At 37.6% G+C, this 18,893-nt stretch overlaps 2 protein-coding genes across 7 annotated transcripts in view; one reads left to right on the top strand and one right to left on the bottom strand.

Annotated features, from left to right (window-relative positions):
• The window catches only part of tbxas1 (thromboxane A synthase 1 (platelet)), a 306,119-nt gene extending 298,362 nt beyond the window's left edge, over nt 1-7,757 (top strand). For both annotated transcript variants that reach the window (XM_039760829.1, XM_039760828.1), the window contains one exon: nt 7,433-7,757. In XM_039760829.1, the coding sequence (XP_039616763.1) occupies nt 7,433-7,513 (81 nt within the window). In that variant the 3' untranslated portion in view covers nt 7,514-7,757. The remainder of the gene's footprint in view (nt 1-7,432) is intronic.
• Nucleotides 7,758-12,103: 4,346 nt separating this feature from the next.
• LOC120533821 (protein mono-ADP-ribosyltransferase PARP12-like) overlaps nt 12,104-18,893 on the bottom strand; it is a 71,622-nt gene continuing 64,832 nt past the window's right edge. For 2 of the 5 annotated variants that reach the window (XM_039760834.1, XM_039760833.1), the window contains one exon: nt 12,104-12,486. In XM_039760834.1, the coding sequence (XP_039616768.1) occupies nt 12,461-12,486 (26 nt within the window). In that variant the 3' untranslated portion in view covers nt 12,104-12,460. Of the gene's footprint in view, nt 12,487-13,352; nt 14,020-18,893 lie in introns of those variants that run through there. The other 3 variants (XM_039760831.1, XM_039760830.1, XM_039760832.1) reach the window with 3 other exon arrangements.

The raw sequence follows: 18,893 nt of genomic DNA on the forward strand, positions 1-18,893 counted from the left end.
TAAGTTTTGTTCTTGGAATTCTAAGGAGACACTCATTTGAGGATCTGAGGTTACGATTTGGAATATAAGGTGTCAGACATTCCGATATATACGATGGGGCGAGATTATTTAAGGCTTTATAAACCATAAGCAGAATTTTAAAGTCAATTCTGAATGACACAGGTAACCAGTGTAGTGACATCAAAACTGGAGAAATGTGTTCGGATTTTCTTTTCCTAGTTAGGATTCTAGCAGCTGCATTCTGCACTCGTTGCAAACGATTTATATCTTTTTTGGGTAGTCCAGAGAGGAGTGCGTTACAGTAATCTAGTCGACGGAAAACAAACGCGTGAATTTCTCAGCATCTTTCAGTGATATAAGAGGTCTAACTTTCAGTGATATAAGAGGTCTAACTTTACTTATGTTTCTTAAGTGAAAAATGTGTCTCCCTCAGCTTGGCTATGAACTTGCTGCTGGTTATACTCAGACTCTGCTGGGAAAGCCCCATTGAAATTGAGCAAAATGAATGCAGCTGCAATGGTCAGGACACTTTCTGTCTCTGTAAGCTGGTCTCTCCTCCAGGTGCCGTCAGAGCATTAGGAAGATTGGAGGGTAAACGTTTAGGAATGCCTGTGGTAATCTAATCTGCCTGCCAGGCATTACCACTTTAAAGATAAAAAGGTTTATTTTAGTAAAGTTAAAGCACTTACCTGTCATCAAAGAGCAAGGGGTGTGCTTCCGTGAGGATTGTTAACTTTGACTTTGGCAGAGTCGCACAGTGCGACACTGGCAATGGATTGGGCATGCATCCTTTTCAGGCCTGGTGGACACCGTGTATCTGCCTGTCAAAAAGGCGTACATCATCATAGGCCCTGCTGTGAACAAAGCAATAAGTGGGGAGTGTTTTAGTTCTAGCATGCATACATGCATTAGTTTGGAGAAGGAGATCCCACAAGAAAGTCCCAAGGTAAAGTTACAAGAAAAGTAACTTACTTTCCAGAAAAGGCATTGGCTTGTCTGAGAGAAGCACATGAGGCCGCCAGCTTATTTAATACACGCCTTGCAGGGGTTGAGCGTAGCACGTACACAGACTGCAGTGCCGACAGTCGCTATTGGAGGAAGAGAGCGGCATGATGCAGGATTGACTGTTTTGTTCTCCAATATTAAAGGCACTTCCTGCCTCTAGGGGTCATCTTTGGAGAGTGTGATTGGTGTAGCTTATCTTTCAATGTATACCAAGCATAGCGGCTTGTGCCTTATTTGTGAATATTTTCTTCTGTATATAAGTATAGACATGAATATCTCCTAGTTGTAGTATATTGGAGGCATTTATATAGCTTTGACTTTGTCTATAGACTTTGTTTTGGGTAGTTTCTTCTTGATCATATTTTTATTTAGGAAGACTACAGTTTTTGTGTATACATATTTTTGTCTTTGATTATTTTCATTTTTGGGCCTAGCAAAAACCACTGGTAAATAGTATTCACTATTTTTGATTGCGGCATTGTGCACCTGTAAATAAAACCCAGTATCGTTTTGTTGAAATACCCATTTTTTGTGTCTGTGTCTCCATGTCTGACATCTCTCAAGTCTGATCCTGGTCAGTCCCAAACTACAAGACACCCATAGTGTAGTCTGGTGCCAACCTTGCCACTCAAGGGGTGTCACAGTCCCCCTATTTAGAAGTCCAAGGGTTTAGCAGGTGAGATGATGTGGTGCTCCAGTGTGTCTGGGGTCCAGTGGTTGTGTGGTTTTTCAAGTGTCATGGTGAGGTTACACTTTTTCTAACTTTAAGGTATCATTGTTTTGGTACAATAAACTAATCTGTCTTTAACTAGGAACACTTTTTTTGCTAGAAATCTCTGAAAACAAAGAACCGTTTCCCTTGGCAGAGCAATACATTCTAAAGTAAAAAAGGAAGAGCAGGGAATATAACATAATGATAATAAAAAAGTAAAACTATTTATTGCATATGAACAAATAACATTCAACAACATAAGCCAGTTATATATCTGAGTGCAAAGCTTGTCGAATATGAGGACCACTGCCTACTGTTATCAGTAACATATGAATGCATAACAGACCCTTGGTTAGCATTTTAACTCTAAGTTTAGTTATATCCATGTTCCCTACATTTTTAACTATCTTGCAGCCTTCTTTAAAATGGTTGCCTGCAATTCTTTTATATTTCAACTAGAGGTATTTTCACCTGAGGCAGGAGGATAAATTGGCACCCCTATGTATATAGTTTTTTTTATTACTAACAAGTATTAAATAAAAATAAATACATTATTTTGAGAACAAAATACATGTATTAATTATTAAATAAAAATCACAGAACGCAGTAATAGTGCAATAGTAATATGAACATAAAATTGCACATATTAAAAATAACCTTAACAAAAGAAAAACAAAATAAGTACTACACATGAGATGAATTAGAATATTACAAAATTTTCAGTAATTTAATAATAGAGACAAAATAATATCAATAATACTTTAGACAAAACAAAATTTAATATAATTACAATGAATAAATAATTAAATAAATGCCCAATATAAAATCTTTTTTTTAAAGTTTTATTTTTCTTGCTTTTAGTGAGGCACATTCATCAATTATTTTATCAAAATTAATTTGTTTTGTCAATACCTGTTCGATTGATGAAATTGCCATATTTGACAATTTTTCCTGAGCAAGTGATGATCTTAAATATGTTTTGATCATTTTTAGTTTACTAAAGCCTCTTTCACCAGAAGTTCCAGTAACAGGTAGTGTTAGGAATATTCTCAATGCAAAGTCTAAATTTGGATGTCACTGAACTAAACTATATTCATGAATCATTTTTAAAAGATTTAAACTCGTAGCTGCTTTCAGGTCTGAAATTAACGTGATAGCTTGATTTTTGAAACTGATTATTTCTGATAAGAATTCTACAGAATTTATATCGTTTGGATATTTAAGGGATAAATCACAAGCTGCTTTTTAAAAATTTTCTGTATCCATCGACTTTAATTTTTCACCTGTTAAAAATTTGAAATCAGATGAAATCCCATATAGGTTTTCATATCTCCTCCTAAGTTGTGAAATTAAAATATCTATTACTCCTCATATCATATGAGGAAACAAGTGTATCGAGTGAGAGAATCCGATGTTAATCGTCAGTTTGGTTAAGGTATTTGTCGAACATTGCAACATACATTTGGCTTTTTTTGCAATTTATTCATTTTCATCAATTTGGCACCCTTTCCCATTGTTCACCAGAGGCAAGTGCCTCGTTTGCCTCACCCTTGTTCCGGCCCTGATTTCAACACCTGTCCATAAAGAATATCGCTGCAGTCGCTCTGAAAAATTTCAGAAGCCCAATTTTGTCTTTTCTGTTTTCTTTTCAGTTGTCTTCTCTTCACATAAATGGCCAGCTAGCCATCTTATTTTAAATGCTACTACAGACAACATTGACTTCTGATTTCACAATTAGTTTCTTCTATGGGAAGGAATAGAAACACACTGACTTGAGAATCAAAGTAAATAGTGATCATTACTATCTGGTCTACACATATAGATGTAAATATAAAGCTGAACAAAAAAAATCATGGCAGTGGCATCTGTAATACTGTTAAAAAAGAGTGACAGCAACTATAAGCAATGTGCGCACATTGATTTTTTGTAAAATAAAATAACATAACAACTACAATGAGTATGCAATATGCTGCTATTATATTCTATTAAACTTTGGGAAAGAATAATTCATTAACATGCAATGGATAGCAGAGGAAATTAAAACAAAAATCAATAGACTGAGATCCTCATTAATTAGCCACATACTATTTGTTTAGGCCTGCCAGGTTGTGTCAGAAAGGTACGACTAGCAGTTTGGCCAGAAATACATGCCACTTTTAGTTTGTTTCATAACAGTTAATTAAATCCCAGCCCGTTTGTGACACCGGAGTCGCACATTTGTATACTCACAAGATGCAGGAATCATTCTGGTCATCATATTCTGTGCTTCAAACTAAGAAACAGAAGTTACTTTTAATCTACATATGCACTTTGGTAAACGGGTTATAAACTGGGTGTTTTACTGAAATGTTTTCTCACAGTTGTCATAGAAAATAATTAAAATATTTAATTGTTGCTGTTGGTGGGCAATGGATGCAACTGGCTACCCTTCTAAGTCCTTGAGCTTTCTTTATTCTGAAAAGGTGTGGTATCAATTCAAGGTATCTCTTGTGATGTATGTTAAAACTACGTAGACAATGGAATCTTGACAAGATGGTCTGAAGGGATTCTTCCTTGTATGCAGTAGCATCTTGCTGAGCAGTGGCTGACAGCATTCAAAGATATTATTTATCAAATTTCCACTTTAATGATCAGCCCACAGTAGGCTTATTTGATGTGAAATCTGCCATTGCCCCCAGTGGAAAAGCAACATGTGATTTTGGTATAACAATATAATATACTGATATTTAAATACAACCCCAAATCAGAAAAGCTTGGGACAGTGTGAAAAATGCAAAAAAAAACACAAAACACTGTGATTTTTAAATTTACTTTAACTTTTATTTGATTGCAGGTAGATATTTCATGTTTTGTCTGGTCAACTTCATTTCATTTAATATACAGTACATCCATTTCTGCATTTCAGGCCTGCAACACATTCTAAAAAAAGGTATTCACCACTTTGTAATGTTGCCATTCTTTCTCACAACACTTAAAATATGTTTTGGCACCGAGGATACAAAGGTGTTGTTTTGTCCCATTCTTCCTGCAAACACGTCTTAAGGTGTACAACAGTATAGGGTCGTCATTGTCGCAATTTTCATTTCAGAATTCTCCACACATTCTCAGTTGGGGGCAGATAAGAACTGCAGGATGATCAGTCCAGTACCCATGCCCTCCTCTTCAGCAGCCTTGCCTTAGTAATGTGAGCAGAATGTGGTTTGCATTGTCTTGTTGAAAAATGCGTGGACATACCTGGAAAAGATGTCTTCATGAAGGCAGCATTCATTGCTCTAAAATCTCAGTTTACGTTTCTGAATTAATACTGGCATCACAAGGGCACTGACCCAATCCCATACCATGACAGACCCTGTCTTTTGGCCTTGTTGCTGATAACAGTCTGGATAGACTTTTTCATCTTTGGTCCGGAGCACACAGCATGCATTTTTTAAAAAATGGATTTGGAAAAATAAATCTAGAATACTGATTTGTCTGACCACAATACATGTTACCACTATGTAATGGTCCATACCAGATGTCTCCGAGCCTAGAGAAGTTGAGGCTGCTTCTGGACAAAGTTAACATAAGGCTTTTTTGCACAGTAAAATGTTAACTGGCATTTGTGAATGTAATTGTGTATTGCAGAGCTCGACAAAGGTTTGCCAAAGTTATCCCTTGCCCATGTGATTAAATCAGCTATTGGTAAGTGACATTTCTTGATGAAGTGTCCTCTGAAGTATCAGAGATCATGGGTGTTTAGCTTAGGCTTGCACCCTTGCCCTTTATGCACTGAAATTCCCCCAGATTCCTTGAATCATTCATTGATACTATGCAAAGTAGAAGGTTAAATATGCAAATCCCTTTCAATCTTTCTTTGAGGAGCATTGTTTCTAAACATTTCAATCATTTTCTCATGCATTTCTTGACAAACTGGAGATCCCCTGCCTGTCTTTGCTCCTCAAAGATAAATGCCTTCATGGACGCTGCTTTTGTACCAAATCATGATTAAAATCACCTGTTCACATCACCAGTTTGAACTCACACCATTATTTTACCTCATTCCTGGCCCTAATTTTCCCACATCCCAACTTTTTTTAGAATGTGTTGCAGGCCTAAATGCAGGAATGAATGTGTATTAACAAATGAAATGAAGCTGACCACACAAAACAGGAAATATTTTGTGTTCATACTGTCTGCAATGAAATAAATGTCAAATTAAATTTAAGAATCATGGCATTTTTTCTACTTGTATACAGTAAACCCTCGTTTATCACGGTTAATCCGTTCCAGACTCTACCACGATAAATGAATTTCCACGAAGTTGGATTCTTTATTTATAAATGAAATATTTTCGCAGTTAGTGCATAGAAAACCTGTTTAAGACCTTTTAAATACATTTTTTTACATTATTAGAGCCATCTAGGCATGAAATAACACCCTTTAGTCAAAAGTTTAAACTGTGACAAGACAGAGATGACAGTTCTGTCTCACAATTAAAAGAATGCAAACATATCTTCCTCTTCAAAGGAGTGTGCGTCTGGAGCAGAGAATTTGAGAGAGAGAGAGAGAGAAAGAGAGCAATCAAAAATCAATAGGGCTGTTTGGGCTTTTAAGTATGCAAAGCACCGCCGGACAAAGCAGCTGCAAGGAAGGGAGCAATGTGAAGGTAGTCTTTCAACATTTTTTAGAGTAGCGTCCGTATCCTCTAGGCCAGTGTCCGAACAGCCCCTCTTCTCACACGCCCCTCCGTCAGAAGCAGAGAATGTCAGAGAGAGAGAGAGAGAGAAAAAGCAAACAATCAAAAATTAGTACGTGCTGTTCGGGCTATCAAGTATGTGAAGCACCGCGTGGGAAGCACATCGTACATCATGGAGGAGTTTTATTTAATACATAATATGTGCTCTGATTGTGGAGCTTCTCAGCCATCCGCCTTGTATGAAATCAACTGGGCAAACCAACTGAGGAAGCATGTACCATAAATTAAAATTGTCCGCAGAAATCCGTGAACCAGCGAAAAATCCGTGAAACATATTTAGATATGCTTACATTTATAATCCGCGATGGTGTGAAGCAGCGAAAGTCGAGGCGCGATATAATGAGGGATCACTGTATTCCATACTGTCCTAACTTTTTTTGACTTGGTGTTATGTATAAGGTAGTATAGGGACACAGTGGATGACACTATGTCTAACCCCACAGTGATCTCCCTGTGTTTTCAAGAACTCTGATTTTCCTCATACATTCCAAATACATGCAGGTTCGAGTGACAGGTTTATCTACACTGTCAAGGTGTGAGCGAGTGCCTTGCCATGGACTGGTGCCTTTTTCTTTTACATTGTAGTTACTGATGCCAGGTTTGACTCCAGCTTCATGTGTCCCTGAATTCAGTTCACAGTATGTGTAATTACATTGTTCTCCAATGGCAACTGCCTGACCCCAATAATTTATATTCACTGAGTGTACCATGCTATTTTTATTTAGCATGTTACTGAACTGCATGAATATATGACACAGTCTGATAAGCTATTGGAGTTCTAGTGTGGTATTTAATGTGTGTAGGAGTGCATGTGAGGGGTCGTGGCCTAATTGAGATTTCAGACAGTGGAAGCCTCATTCCTGAGTGAATCCTCAAGAGTAACAAGGTGAGATGGGTATTTTTAATCCATGAATATGTACTCTATGCTTCTAATATTTTGCAAGATCTTTCTCCATTTTCTTTTTTTTTTCTTTTTACAGATTCCTGTTGAATTAAAGTCCAGTTCGACTCTTGCACCGAAAGATGGGATTTTTCTAAAAATTGTTCACAGATATAAGTAAGAATGAGATAAGTGAAGGAACAAGAGAATTTCAGTCAATCCTTCATTGTGTAGCTAGTCATAGATAGCACAAAATAATTTCTCGTCCTAGTTTCCTTTATTTATCTTCCAGTTTAAAACTCCTGCATTCTGACTATATGTTGTTAGAAAACTTCTTTAAATTTGTAGACAATACACTGTGTGCACAATTATTAGGCAAGTGAGTATTTTGACCATATCATCATTTTTAATGCGTATATTCCAACTCCAAGCTGTATTAACTTGAATGCTTATTGGATTTAAGCACGTCAGGTGATGTGTATTTGTGTAATGAGGGAGGGTGTGGCCTAAGGAGATCAACACCCTATATCAAGGTGTGCAGAATTATTAGGCAGCTAGTTTTCCTCAGGCAAAATGGGCCAAAAAAGAGATTTAACTGACTCTGAAAAGTCAAAAATTGTAAAAAGTCTTTCAGAGGGATGCAGCACTTTTGGAATTGCTAAGATATTGGTGTGTGATCACAGAACCATCAAACATTTTGTTGCAAATAGTCAACAGGGTCGCAAGAAACGTGTTGAGAACAAAAGACGCAAATTAGCTGCCAAAGATTTGAGAAGAATCAAACGTGAAGCTACCAGGAACCCATTATCCTCCAGTACTTTCATATTCCAGAGCTGCAACCTACCTGGAGTGCCCAGAAGTACAAGGTGTTCAGTGCTCAAAGACATGGCCAAGGTAAGGAGGGCTGAAACCCAACCACCACTGAACAAGAAACATAAGTTGAAACGTCAAAACTGGGCCAAGAAATATCTGAAGACAGATTTTTTTCAAAGGTTTTATGGACTGATGAGATGAGAGTGACTCTTGATGGACCAGATGGATGGACCTGTGGATCAGTAATGGGCACAGAGCTCCACTCCAACGTGGAGGTGGGGTACTGGTATGAGCTGGTATTTTTAAAGATGAGCTAGTTGGACCTTTTGCATTGAAGATGAACTCAAAATCAACTCCCAAACCTACTGCCAGTTTTTCGAAGACACTTTCTTCAAACAGTGATACAGGAAAAAGACCATGATTTTTATGCAGGCCAATGCTCCATCACTTGCATCGAAGTTCTCCACTGCGTGGCCAGCCAGTAAAGGCCTTAAAGATGAAGGAATAATGACATGGCCCCTTCCTCATCTGACCTAAACCCTATCAAGAACTTGTGGGCACTTCTTAAACGCTAGATTTACGGGGGAGAAAAACAATACACCTCTCTGAAGAGTGTCTGGGAGGCTGTAGTCACTGCTCCACAAAAAGCTGATCGTCAACAGATCAAGAAACTGACAGACTCCATGAATGGAAAGGCTTATGACTGTTATTGGAAAGAAGGGTGGCTATATTGGTCATTGATTGATTGATTTATTTTTTTTGAAATGTCAGAGATGTTTATTTGTAAATTTTGAGGTGTTTGTTTATCATTCTCACTATAACAGATGAAAATAAACAAGTGAGATGGTAAAATTTTCATTTTTCCTTTAGTTGCATAATAAATCTGCACACTAATAGTTGCCTAATAATTGTGCGCACATATGTATTCCCCTGATGATGTTCACACTCACATTTCCGTTGTGAAACATTCAGGTTTCAGGTTTATTAACATTTTGGATTGACTGATAGCACTGTGTTTGTTCCATATTAAAATTAATCCTCAAAAATACAACTTGCCTAATAATTGTGCACACAGTGTATGAACTGTATAATACATAGATAGCACTCAGACACTTCTTCTACTACTACTAGTAGTACTAGGATGGTACTGCCCCACTAGTCTACTCTATTGCTGCTGAAAAAAATGTTACTATTTAGATTTACAGGTAGATGGATAGAAAAGGCATCCTATAATGGAGAAAAAGAAATGTGCTCTATAAATTTAGAGCATAGATAAATAGGTAGGGCATTATATGACACTGTAGATAGATGAATTAATGATCATACAGTGGATTCAGCAAGTATTATAAACCCTTCACTTTCTGCCCAATTTACCATGTTGTAGATTTAATCTTCAATGGATAAAGTTGCTATTTTTGCACATAAATGTACACTTAACAATCCTTAATGATAAAGTAAAGTAAATACGTGTTTTAGAAAGGTTTGCAAATTTATTAAAAATCAAAAACTGAAATACTGTAAGTATTCAAACCCTTACTGTAATTCAGTACTTTGCTATTATGGGTTATTGAGCATAAGGCAAAAATAGCAAATTTATCCATTTAAAAAAAATTCTACATGCACAATAAAATTTGCAGGAAGTGAATGGGTCTGAATACTTTCTGAATCCATTGACTGGGTAACTGCTTTGTCAATCACCAAGGAGAAATTCACTTGCTCCAGCACCAATGTACAGTAGAACATAAAAACTTGGAGAGAATCGCGACATTTTTAAAAAATCTAGTTGAACATCGCAGTTATTTCTTTAAAGACAACAGTAATTTTACCATTGGTAGATGTTAACATTACAGCACTTCATTGTTAGGAGATTGTATAATGGTTGCTTTGAGTGATGCTTGACTTAAAAATTTGGGAAATATTATATTTGTCTAAACTTTAAATTTATAATCATATAATCACACTTAATCTGAAAGGATGCTTTTTGATATCATGACCTATTAAACATACAATGTGTTTTTCTTTAGTTTGTTCATAATGATTAATTGTACAATAGAACAAAATGTCTTTTGTTTGACATTAATAAATATTTTCTCAGTTTATGTTTGGATGGATGTTTATGCTAATACTGTAAACAATGCAAAAAATTAGATATGTCTTTGATCAGAAGGCTATGCAGAAAATCAGCTTACAGTATTAAAACTGTGTTTTTACAACCGGATTGAAGCACTGCTTGATATCAGCCTTACTGTAAATCCAGTTCAACTCACCCTTGGGGTTTAGGCAGATCTTTGATTTTCACTTCCCCTTTGGTTGTTTTGTTTTAGTGTTTGTCAGAAATCTTAATACTGTAGCATTTGTGTTGATTTACTGTGATAAGGGAAATCATCATGAAAAGAGCAACCAGAACTGATACACACTTCATGCAAAGGCATCCCAACTGAAGCTTATTATCTAGAACCATGAGTTGAGATTGTGACATTTGTCTGCCATAGTTAGGCGCATCTGAACCCAAACCAAAAAAAAAAGGTGTGTATGAGACAGTATATGGAAAGACCCTTGAAACAAGGGTGAAAATATGCACTCCGACGTGTTTGTAGCCATCCAGCACTCCCCTTCCTTTCTGGAATTTTTAATAAAAAATGTCCCATATACCTGTTTTCTCACAAAGAAAATGACACAAGATTTCGATTTCAGTATGTCTTTTATTCCATTTGTTTGTTTTTCTTCTCTGTACTGTGTTCACTTTTAAAATACAGCATATGTAAGTCTTGATAGATGAATGTACAGTTTGGCTCCACCAGTGTCCTGGTTTCACTGTCAGCAGCTTGTAAGCCATGATGCCAATGTTTCTGAAATATCTTCATGAAAGCTGAGAAGATGGAATGGTGGGTCAAATGAAGGACATAACCCTGGTGGGTTCAAGCACATCTCCACAAAGGCTAATTCTCAAACCGAGCATGTTTTTATGCAGATGATTCTGCCCCTGAATTGTCTCTGCCATATAACACTAAGAAGATGAATGTTTTCACATGGCTGTAGACTTCATAATAACACTGGGTACTTTGAGCAGTTTGCCAGTTGAACCTCTGTCGTCCTCACTCCAAAGTATGGTACCCAGTAAGCTGAGAAAGTTTATAATATCTTGCTAAACCATGATTGATGCCTGTTGGCATTGAAAAGATTTTTATGAGGCATATGTATACCTATTACTGCAAGTATGACATGGCGATGCCTCGCTACACAACAGATCCCTTCATTCAAGTCTTCACCTGGTCACTGTTTGACTGAAAACAAGTACAATTGAAACATTAAAGTGAAACATTATATTAAATATATGTATATTTGGACTTGTTTTGGCCCTAATCTGGACACACTAGTCAAATCAACTTACTGATCATCTGTTACTTGTTGAAAAATTGTTCATCTTTTTTGACTGTTTTTAACATAATACACATAAAATCAAGTGTAGGACACTCCAGATTTTGTTTCTATCTAGTCAAGTTAAATTTACAGAGACAATATGAAATAATATCCAGGCACTGCTTGGTTACACATATATATGGAAGTGAAGGTCTGTGATATGGTTTGCATCTGCGTAGCTAGTAAACAAATATCTAAAACACTTGCAACATGCATAAAAAACGTTGCAGTGCTTTTAGAAGGAAGCACGCACAGTTTGTGAAATAGCACTTACAAGTTCAACCGGATACACGTTTAACTGGGACATGGTGCAAGTAAAATTCAGAGCTAATGCTAAAAGTGCCAGAGAGCTACCCGAATTGTGGCTCCTAAATGAAAATGACATTAACAGGCATTTCGACATGAACCCAGCATTTGCAGGTTTAAAAAAGAAGAACATCTAAATAATGAAAAAGACTTCATGACCAACACCCTCTAAACCCCACCTTATTGATCCCCCCCTTGCACCCCAACCCCTCATTTGCTATATATTGCCTTTGATTCCTATCTGTCTAATCATTTTCCTCTGATGACGACACCTGGTAGGTTGTCCAAAGCTTAGGAATAAAGAACTACTGTATTTCAAGATACAACTCATTTTCTCCCTTTATAATAGTATAATACAAATATTGGCTCTGTAAATGAAAAAAAGCTAATTGTCTTTAAAAAAGTGTATAGTTCTGTATATGTGCATAGAATAAACAGAAGGATAAGCTGAAAGTTTACTAGCTCTATGTAAAATGTGAATCTCACTTTAAAATAGCAGAAAAGAAAACATAAGTAATATTCTGCTTAGTAATCATTCTTGTACAGGTTGAATGGTTCATACCCTGGATTTCATTTCCCTCCTTTCAGGTTAAATCAACAGAAAAGAAGCAGCATCTGAAAGAAAAAGGAATAAATATGTTCACAACTGTGTCCGGCTCACACTAAATCTGTACAAATCACAGACATATGTCAAGAGCTTCAGTTACATTCTCATTTCCATTACTACGTTGTTGTGATGTAAGATTTTGCATATAACTTGATAAATGTTTTGTATGTCTTTATTTATAATTTAGGCAATTTGGTGAGAGGCATTCTTGTTTATCCCCCCCCATGTTTACGACTTTTCTTTGTAATTTTACGACAGGATTTGGGGGATGTGTCTTAAACCAGTTTGATGAGTATTTCTTTTCTCTCATCCCCCACACAAAGCCAGGTTAGCGTAATATATGGTCTTGGGGGGGCAGGAGATAAGATGTTCTATTTCACCCATTGGTCTGAGGTATGGCTGTTTGGAATTGGCTTGTCTCAGAGGCCTTCAAGTACCATGATATCCTATTCGCTGTAGGGAGTTGGACAGAAAACCTATAAATTTGCTCTCTGACCCACATATGATGAAGAAGCATCTCTCTTACTAACCTGTGATGATGAAGACAACACATTGAAGAGCACAGCTCAGCAGTCATATTGAACAGACATGTGGCTGAAAGCTGAGCACCAACGATGCCTTAACTAGAGACATTTTAAGTAACTGCAAGTCTGTGTGCCACCTGAATTACACATCACCATTTTATCAGGTTGTATGGTTGCCAATATTCAAATGTACTTTGCATTTTGTTATTATTTATGAATATTATCAGTAATACATTATTTTATGTGTAACTTAACTCCTGCTTGTCTTTTTACTACATCTAATTGCCTGAGGTTATAGATATAGAAGGGAAGGTGGGGAGAAGTTATATACAGTGGTAAGTCTGTGAGATTAGGTATTCTAAGGCTACATATTAATAATACAATAGGGGACAGTAGAGCAATATATATTACTCTACCAAGATAAAAACAACGTCACAGGTTAAGTTTTGTATCTTTGCATGCTTTTTTAATCTAGAAAGAGTCCCAGGGGGAGGAGGACCAAAATCTAGATCTGAAGTCACTCCATTTCACAGCTCACTCACTCATAATAGATACAATTTACAGTTGCCAAATGGGAAATGATGGGAGTAGGCTGAGTACAATCCCACAAACCCAAGGAGAAGGTGTAAGTGCCATACAAAGAGACCAGTTCAGGTTGTCCGAGCTGCATGTCACTGCCCCACTACTCTACTTAAAGCGTTTCACAAAATGTGAAAGACACAAGAGAGTCTACTTTACTTCAGTTGTATAAAATGAATCCATCCTTACCATACTCTACGAGATATTCTGGATAAATCTGGTGTTTGTCAAATATTACAAAAATCGAAGGGTTGTCCTCGTTGTCTACACAGCTGCCATATGTTGTTTTCATTCCCTCCTTTAAAGGAGGATGCACATAGCTTTCATTTCCCTTCACCATCTCACCCACCAGTACCCGAGCAACAAACATGGCACGGCTTCCATTTTCTTGCTTTGAGAACTGATGAGAATAAATTGCATCACTTGCAAAATAACTACCTGTAAAATTAAGCAAGTAAAATATTGGATAGAAAGGTTGAGATTATTGACAGTTGATATTCTTGAACAAAACATGCCTCCAATCAATACCCATACCTACTTTCTCCAGTTTAGGGTTGCTGCTATTCCAGCAGCATTTGGTTCAAGGCAGAAACCATCCCTGGTTGAGACACCAGTCCATCAAAGGGCAAACTCAGATTCACACACACTAATCCAACTTAAAGCTGCCAGCCCCTCCAACGCACAAATCTTTGGGCTGGGATAGGAAAACCAGAAGGCCCAGAGAAACAATCACAGGGGAGATAGAAAGAACATGGCAATTCCAAGGCCAGGATTCAAACCCAGTTTCCCGGAGCTGCAAGACAGCAATGCCAACCACTATGCCTTTCCCTGTTTATTAAACAAAGATGACGATATTTGAACACCTCACTAATAAAATTACATAATGCATGCGTTAACCAGATGGAATTTTAATTGCATGATGATCTTCTCCTCTAGCCACCCTTACATGTCAGAGTATGCTGTTTCTGTGTACCCCTGTGCTAATTAGTTGTTTTTCTTTTTTACAGTGTTAGTAATTTATCGTGAACTTTAGAACAGTCTGGAAAAATTCCAAAATACACCTTACTCATCAACAAATGAAAAGTCTGCCAATCATTAGATTTTATCTTTTGTCTTCTCCTTATTTTCTGCTTCTGCTTTTAATAATGAATGGTGTACAGCACAACCTCTGATGCCTGTGCACAGTGTATAAATGAGCTAAGAGCTGCAAGGTCATGCATCCACAAAGTCTTTCACTGTCTTATCTACTTGTGCCTGAAGGCACCAGGGATCTACTTTGGGAACAAGACCAGAGCAACTCTAAGGAGTTCTCTCTCACTGTTCATGAAAAAAAAAACAGAAACAAATCCTTGGCTGACAGCAGCACAGAGGGAAGGCGGTCAACACTGGGGGAAGCACCAAAGCACTGTTCACGCAGGACTAAGATCACATCTGTTAAAAAAGGAAAATGACACTAGAATGTGCATGTTAAAAGAAATTTAAAATCAATAACATTTGTGTGTCCCATGAACTATGAGAGGGGTGAAACATAAAACAGCTTGCTCAGTACTCTCCCAACATTACAGTGGGATGCAAAAGTTTGGGCAACCTTGTTAATAGTCATTATTTTCCTGTATAAATCGTTGGTTGTTACGATAAAAAATGTCAGTTAGATATATCATATAGGAGACACACACAGTGATATTTGAGAAGTGAAATGAAGTTTATTGGATTTACAGAAAGTGTGCAGTAATTGTTCAAACAAAATCAGGCAGGTGCATAAATTTGGGCACCACAAAAAAGAAATGAAATCAATATTTAGTAGATCCGCCTTTTGCAGAAATTACAGCCTCTAAACGCTTCCTGTAGGTTCCAATGAGAGTCTGGATTGTGGTTGAAGGTATTTTGGACCATTCCTCTTTACAAAACATCTCAAGTTCATTCAGGTTTAATGGCTTCCGAGCATGGACAGCTCTCTTTAACTCACACCACAGATTTTCAATTATATTCAGGTCTGGGGACTAAGATGGCCATTCCAGAACGTTGTACTTGTTCCTCTGCATGAATGCCTTAGTGGATTTTGAGCAGTGTTTCGGGTCATTGTCTTGTTGAAAGATCCAGCCCTGGCGCAGCTTCAGCTTTGTCACTGATTCCTGGACATTGGTCTCCAGAATCTGCTGATACTGAGTGGAATCCATGCATCCCTCAACTTTGACAAGATTCCCAGTCCCTGCACTGGCCACACAGCCCCACAGCATGATGGAACCACCACCATATTTTACTGTAGGTAGCAGGTGTTTTTCTTGGAATGCTGTGTTCTTTTTCCTCCCCTTGTTATGCCCAAATAACTCAATTTTAGTTTCATCAGTCCACAGCACCTTATTCCAAAATGAAGCTGGCTTGTCCAAATGTGCTTGAGCAGACCTCAAGCGGCTCTGTTTGTGCTGTGGGCGGAGAAAAGACTTCCTCTGCATCACTCTCGCATACAGCATCTCCTTGTGTAAAGTGCGCAGAATGGTTGAACGATGCACAGTGACTCCATCTGCTGCAAGATGATGTTGTAGGTCTTTGGTGCTGGTCTGTGGGTTGACTCTGACTGTTCCCACCATTCGTCGCCACTGTCTATCCGAAATCTTTCTTGGTCTGCCACTTCGAGTCTTAACGTGAACTGAGCCTGTGGTCTTCCATTTCCTCAATATGTTCCTAACTGTGGAAACAGACAGCTTAAATCTCTGGGACAGCTTTCTATATCCTTCCCCTAAACCATGATGGTGAACAATCTTTGTCTTCAGGTCATTTGAGAGTTGTTTTGTGACCCCCATGTTGCTACTCTTCAGAGAAAATTAAAGGAGGAGGGAAACTTACAATTGACCCCCTTAAATACTCTTTCTCATTATAAGATTCACCTGTGTATGTAGGTCAGGGGTCACTGAGTTTACCAAGCCAATTTGAATTCCAATAATTAGTTCTAAAAGTTTTGGAATCAATAAAATGACAACGGTGCCCAAATTTATGCACCTGCCTGATTTTGTTTGAACAATTATTGCACACTTTCTGTAAATCCAATAAACTTCATTTCACTTCTCAAATATCACTGTGTGTGTCTCCTATATGATATATTTAACTGACATTTTGTATCGTAACAACCAACGATTTATACAGGAAAATAATGACTATTAACAAGGTTGCCCAGACTTTTGCATCCCACTGTATATGTTATTACACATATGTGTACAAATATTCAGTTTTAATAGAAATATGAGATATAAACAGTAAAAGAACTTTAACATTTAAATATGTATGGAGTGTGATGTGAAAGAAGTTGTGTCATCTTAAAAGCATTATTTTATTTACACTGAAATCAAGTTATATATTTTAATTCTGTCTTGTGTTATGATTGTCTTGTGCCGGAGATGGTTGCACATGCAGCAAAAATTTTCAGCGATCTCTTTATAAGTGACAGTACTCCTCCTCCTTTTACTTCTTTCCTGTACTGTAAGCTGCCTAGAAGTGGGAACGCCTAACTCAGCTGTGTGTTAAAATATGAAACCGAATACCACACTGGCCTAGAACACATCACTTTCAAGTAGGGCAGGTTGCCTGAGCTATTTACAAAGACACACTCATGTTCAGGTGACAAACTTTTATGCTTGAGGTTACAGAGAAGTATTATGGGACAACAAATATGTGGTCTATGTGGGAGCGAGGTGTGAATGTCTAATACACAAACTGTGGGGGCAGGATTTTAACTGGATTATATGGAGTAGCTAATTGTTTTCATTCAGAGTGACTGATCAACCAATCATTCCTGGTGGTTAAAGATTTGCTTTTATGAATAATCCAGTTTGCTACTGCATGGCATTTGCAGCAGGTACAGATTTAAAAAGTTAATCAGTCATTAAACTGGAGAAATCTGTGATCCCATGATGAGAATGAGTTTTGCTTTTTCTGTTTTTCTTTGAAAAGTGTTTTTAAAGCACTGCAAAAGAACACAGAGAAATCAGTGTAGCTATGATCAAGGGATGGGACATGTTCCACAGTAAGCTTTGCAAAATCGTTTGATCTGAAAAGCTCAAACATGCTCCCTGAAATGATCTGCTAGCCATCTGCCTGTTTCCCTTCCGTAGATGGCTGGACACATCCTACAACAAATACAGTCTGGAAGGGCCCCCACTGCTAATGCTGAATTTGCAACAGGGACTAGATGCAATTTTATTGTTGGTGTTATTTTTGCAAGTGCCACAGTGGCTTCTGTTACAGTTTAAAGTGCCTGGTGCTAAATGTGGCTGTCCTCTGTGAAGGAAGCTGTGGATAAGAAGTTTGTGTAGGTCTGGTGGTTGACAGAAGGAGATCAAGGGTGGAAGTATCAGGCTGCAAAACTGGGAAATTTGGTTTGATGACCTGTGAGAGAGAGAGTTACAGATTACCAGTGTGATGCAGGTTTTATTATTGGGGGTTCCTGTTAGTGTGGATGTTACAAGGTCTACTTCCGGCTTGATTTAGGGACTCTGTCCACACTTTTAAAAGAGTATCCACAATTAATGAGAAACCTCTTCAAAGTGCTTCAATACAGAAAGTTAACCTCATCACCGGACAGAAGTGGAGTCTAAGACTAGGGATATACTTAATGCTACACGACACGTGCGCTTGTGGACTCTGCTGCTACACAAGCAGTGTACTGTCTATATCTGTGTATGTACTTTATGTAAATCTGGAGGATTCCACCAGTTGGCAGTGTGAAGCAACGTCAGGGTGAGATAACAATGTTCGGTTTCACTGTGTTGTAAGTTAAGGGTAGAAAGATGCTAAAGTTAAAAATTCTTTGCATTCCGATACTGTTACAAATGTGCAAAAAAAAAAAACACAACAGCAACACAGAAGATGGTGTTTGAGACCTTTAAATGTATTTTGTCATTATGATGGGGAATTTGTGACACTTGTATTGCCCAAGAGAGAAATAGATGAAGAAAAGCAACATGAATATTTTTGCATGTTGGAATTCAAGTCTAATGATTTGCTTCACTGCATCCAACCATTCATCAAATATCAAAACACACGCATTGATCCTGTTGGAGCTGCTTGCCGTCACACTGCATTATCTTGCAACAATGTATCTGTTTCAATTTTTGATTTCATCTTGCTGTTCTCACAGACATGTCTGTCACTATGGAGATGTTGATAGTAAACAATGATGCTGACATCACATACCGACTTAAACACACTGCATCCATCAACCCCCAATTTATTTGGTGGTATTATAATTCGTGCCTGCGTCACATGTGTCAGCGAATGCATGGCAGCCATGATGTGTGTGTAAGTGCTCTAAGCGTCTA

The sequence above is a fragment of the Polypterus senegalus genome, chromosome 8 (assembly GCF_016835505.1).
Source record: "Polypterus senegalus isolate Bchr_013 chromosome 8, ASM1683550v1, whole genome shotgun sequence".
Classification (NCBI taxonomy): Eukaryota; Metazoa; Chordata; class Cladistia; order Polypteriformes; family Polypteridae; genus Polypterus; species Polypterus senegalus.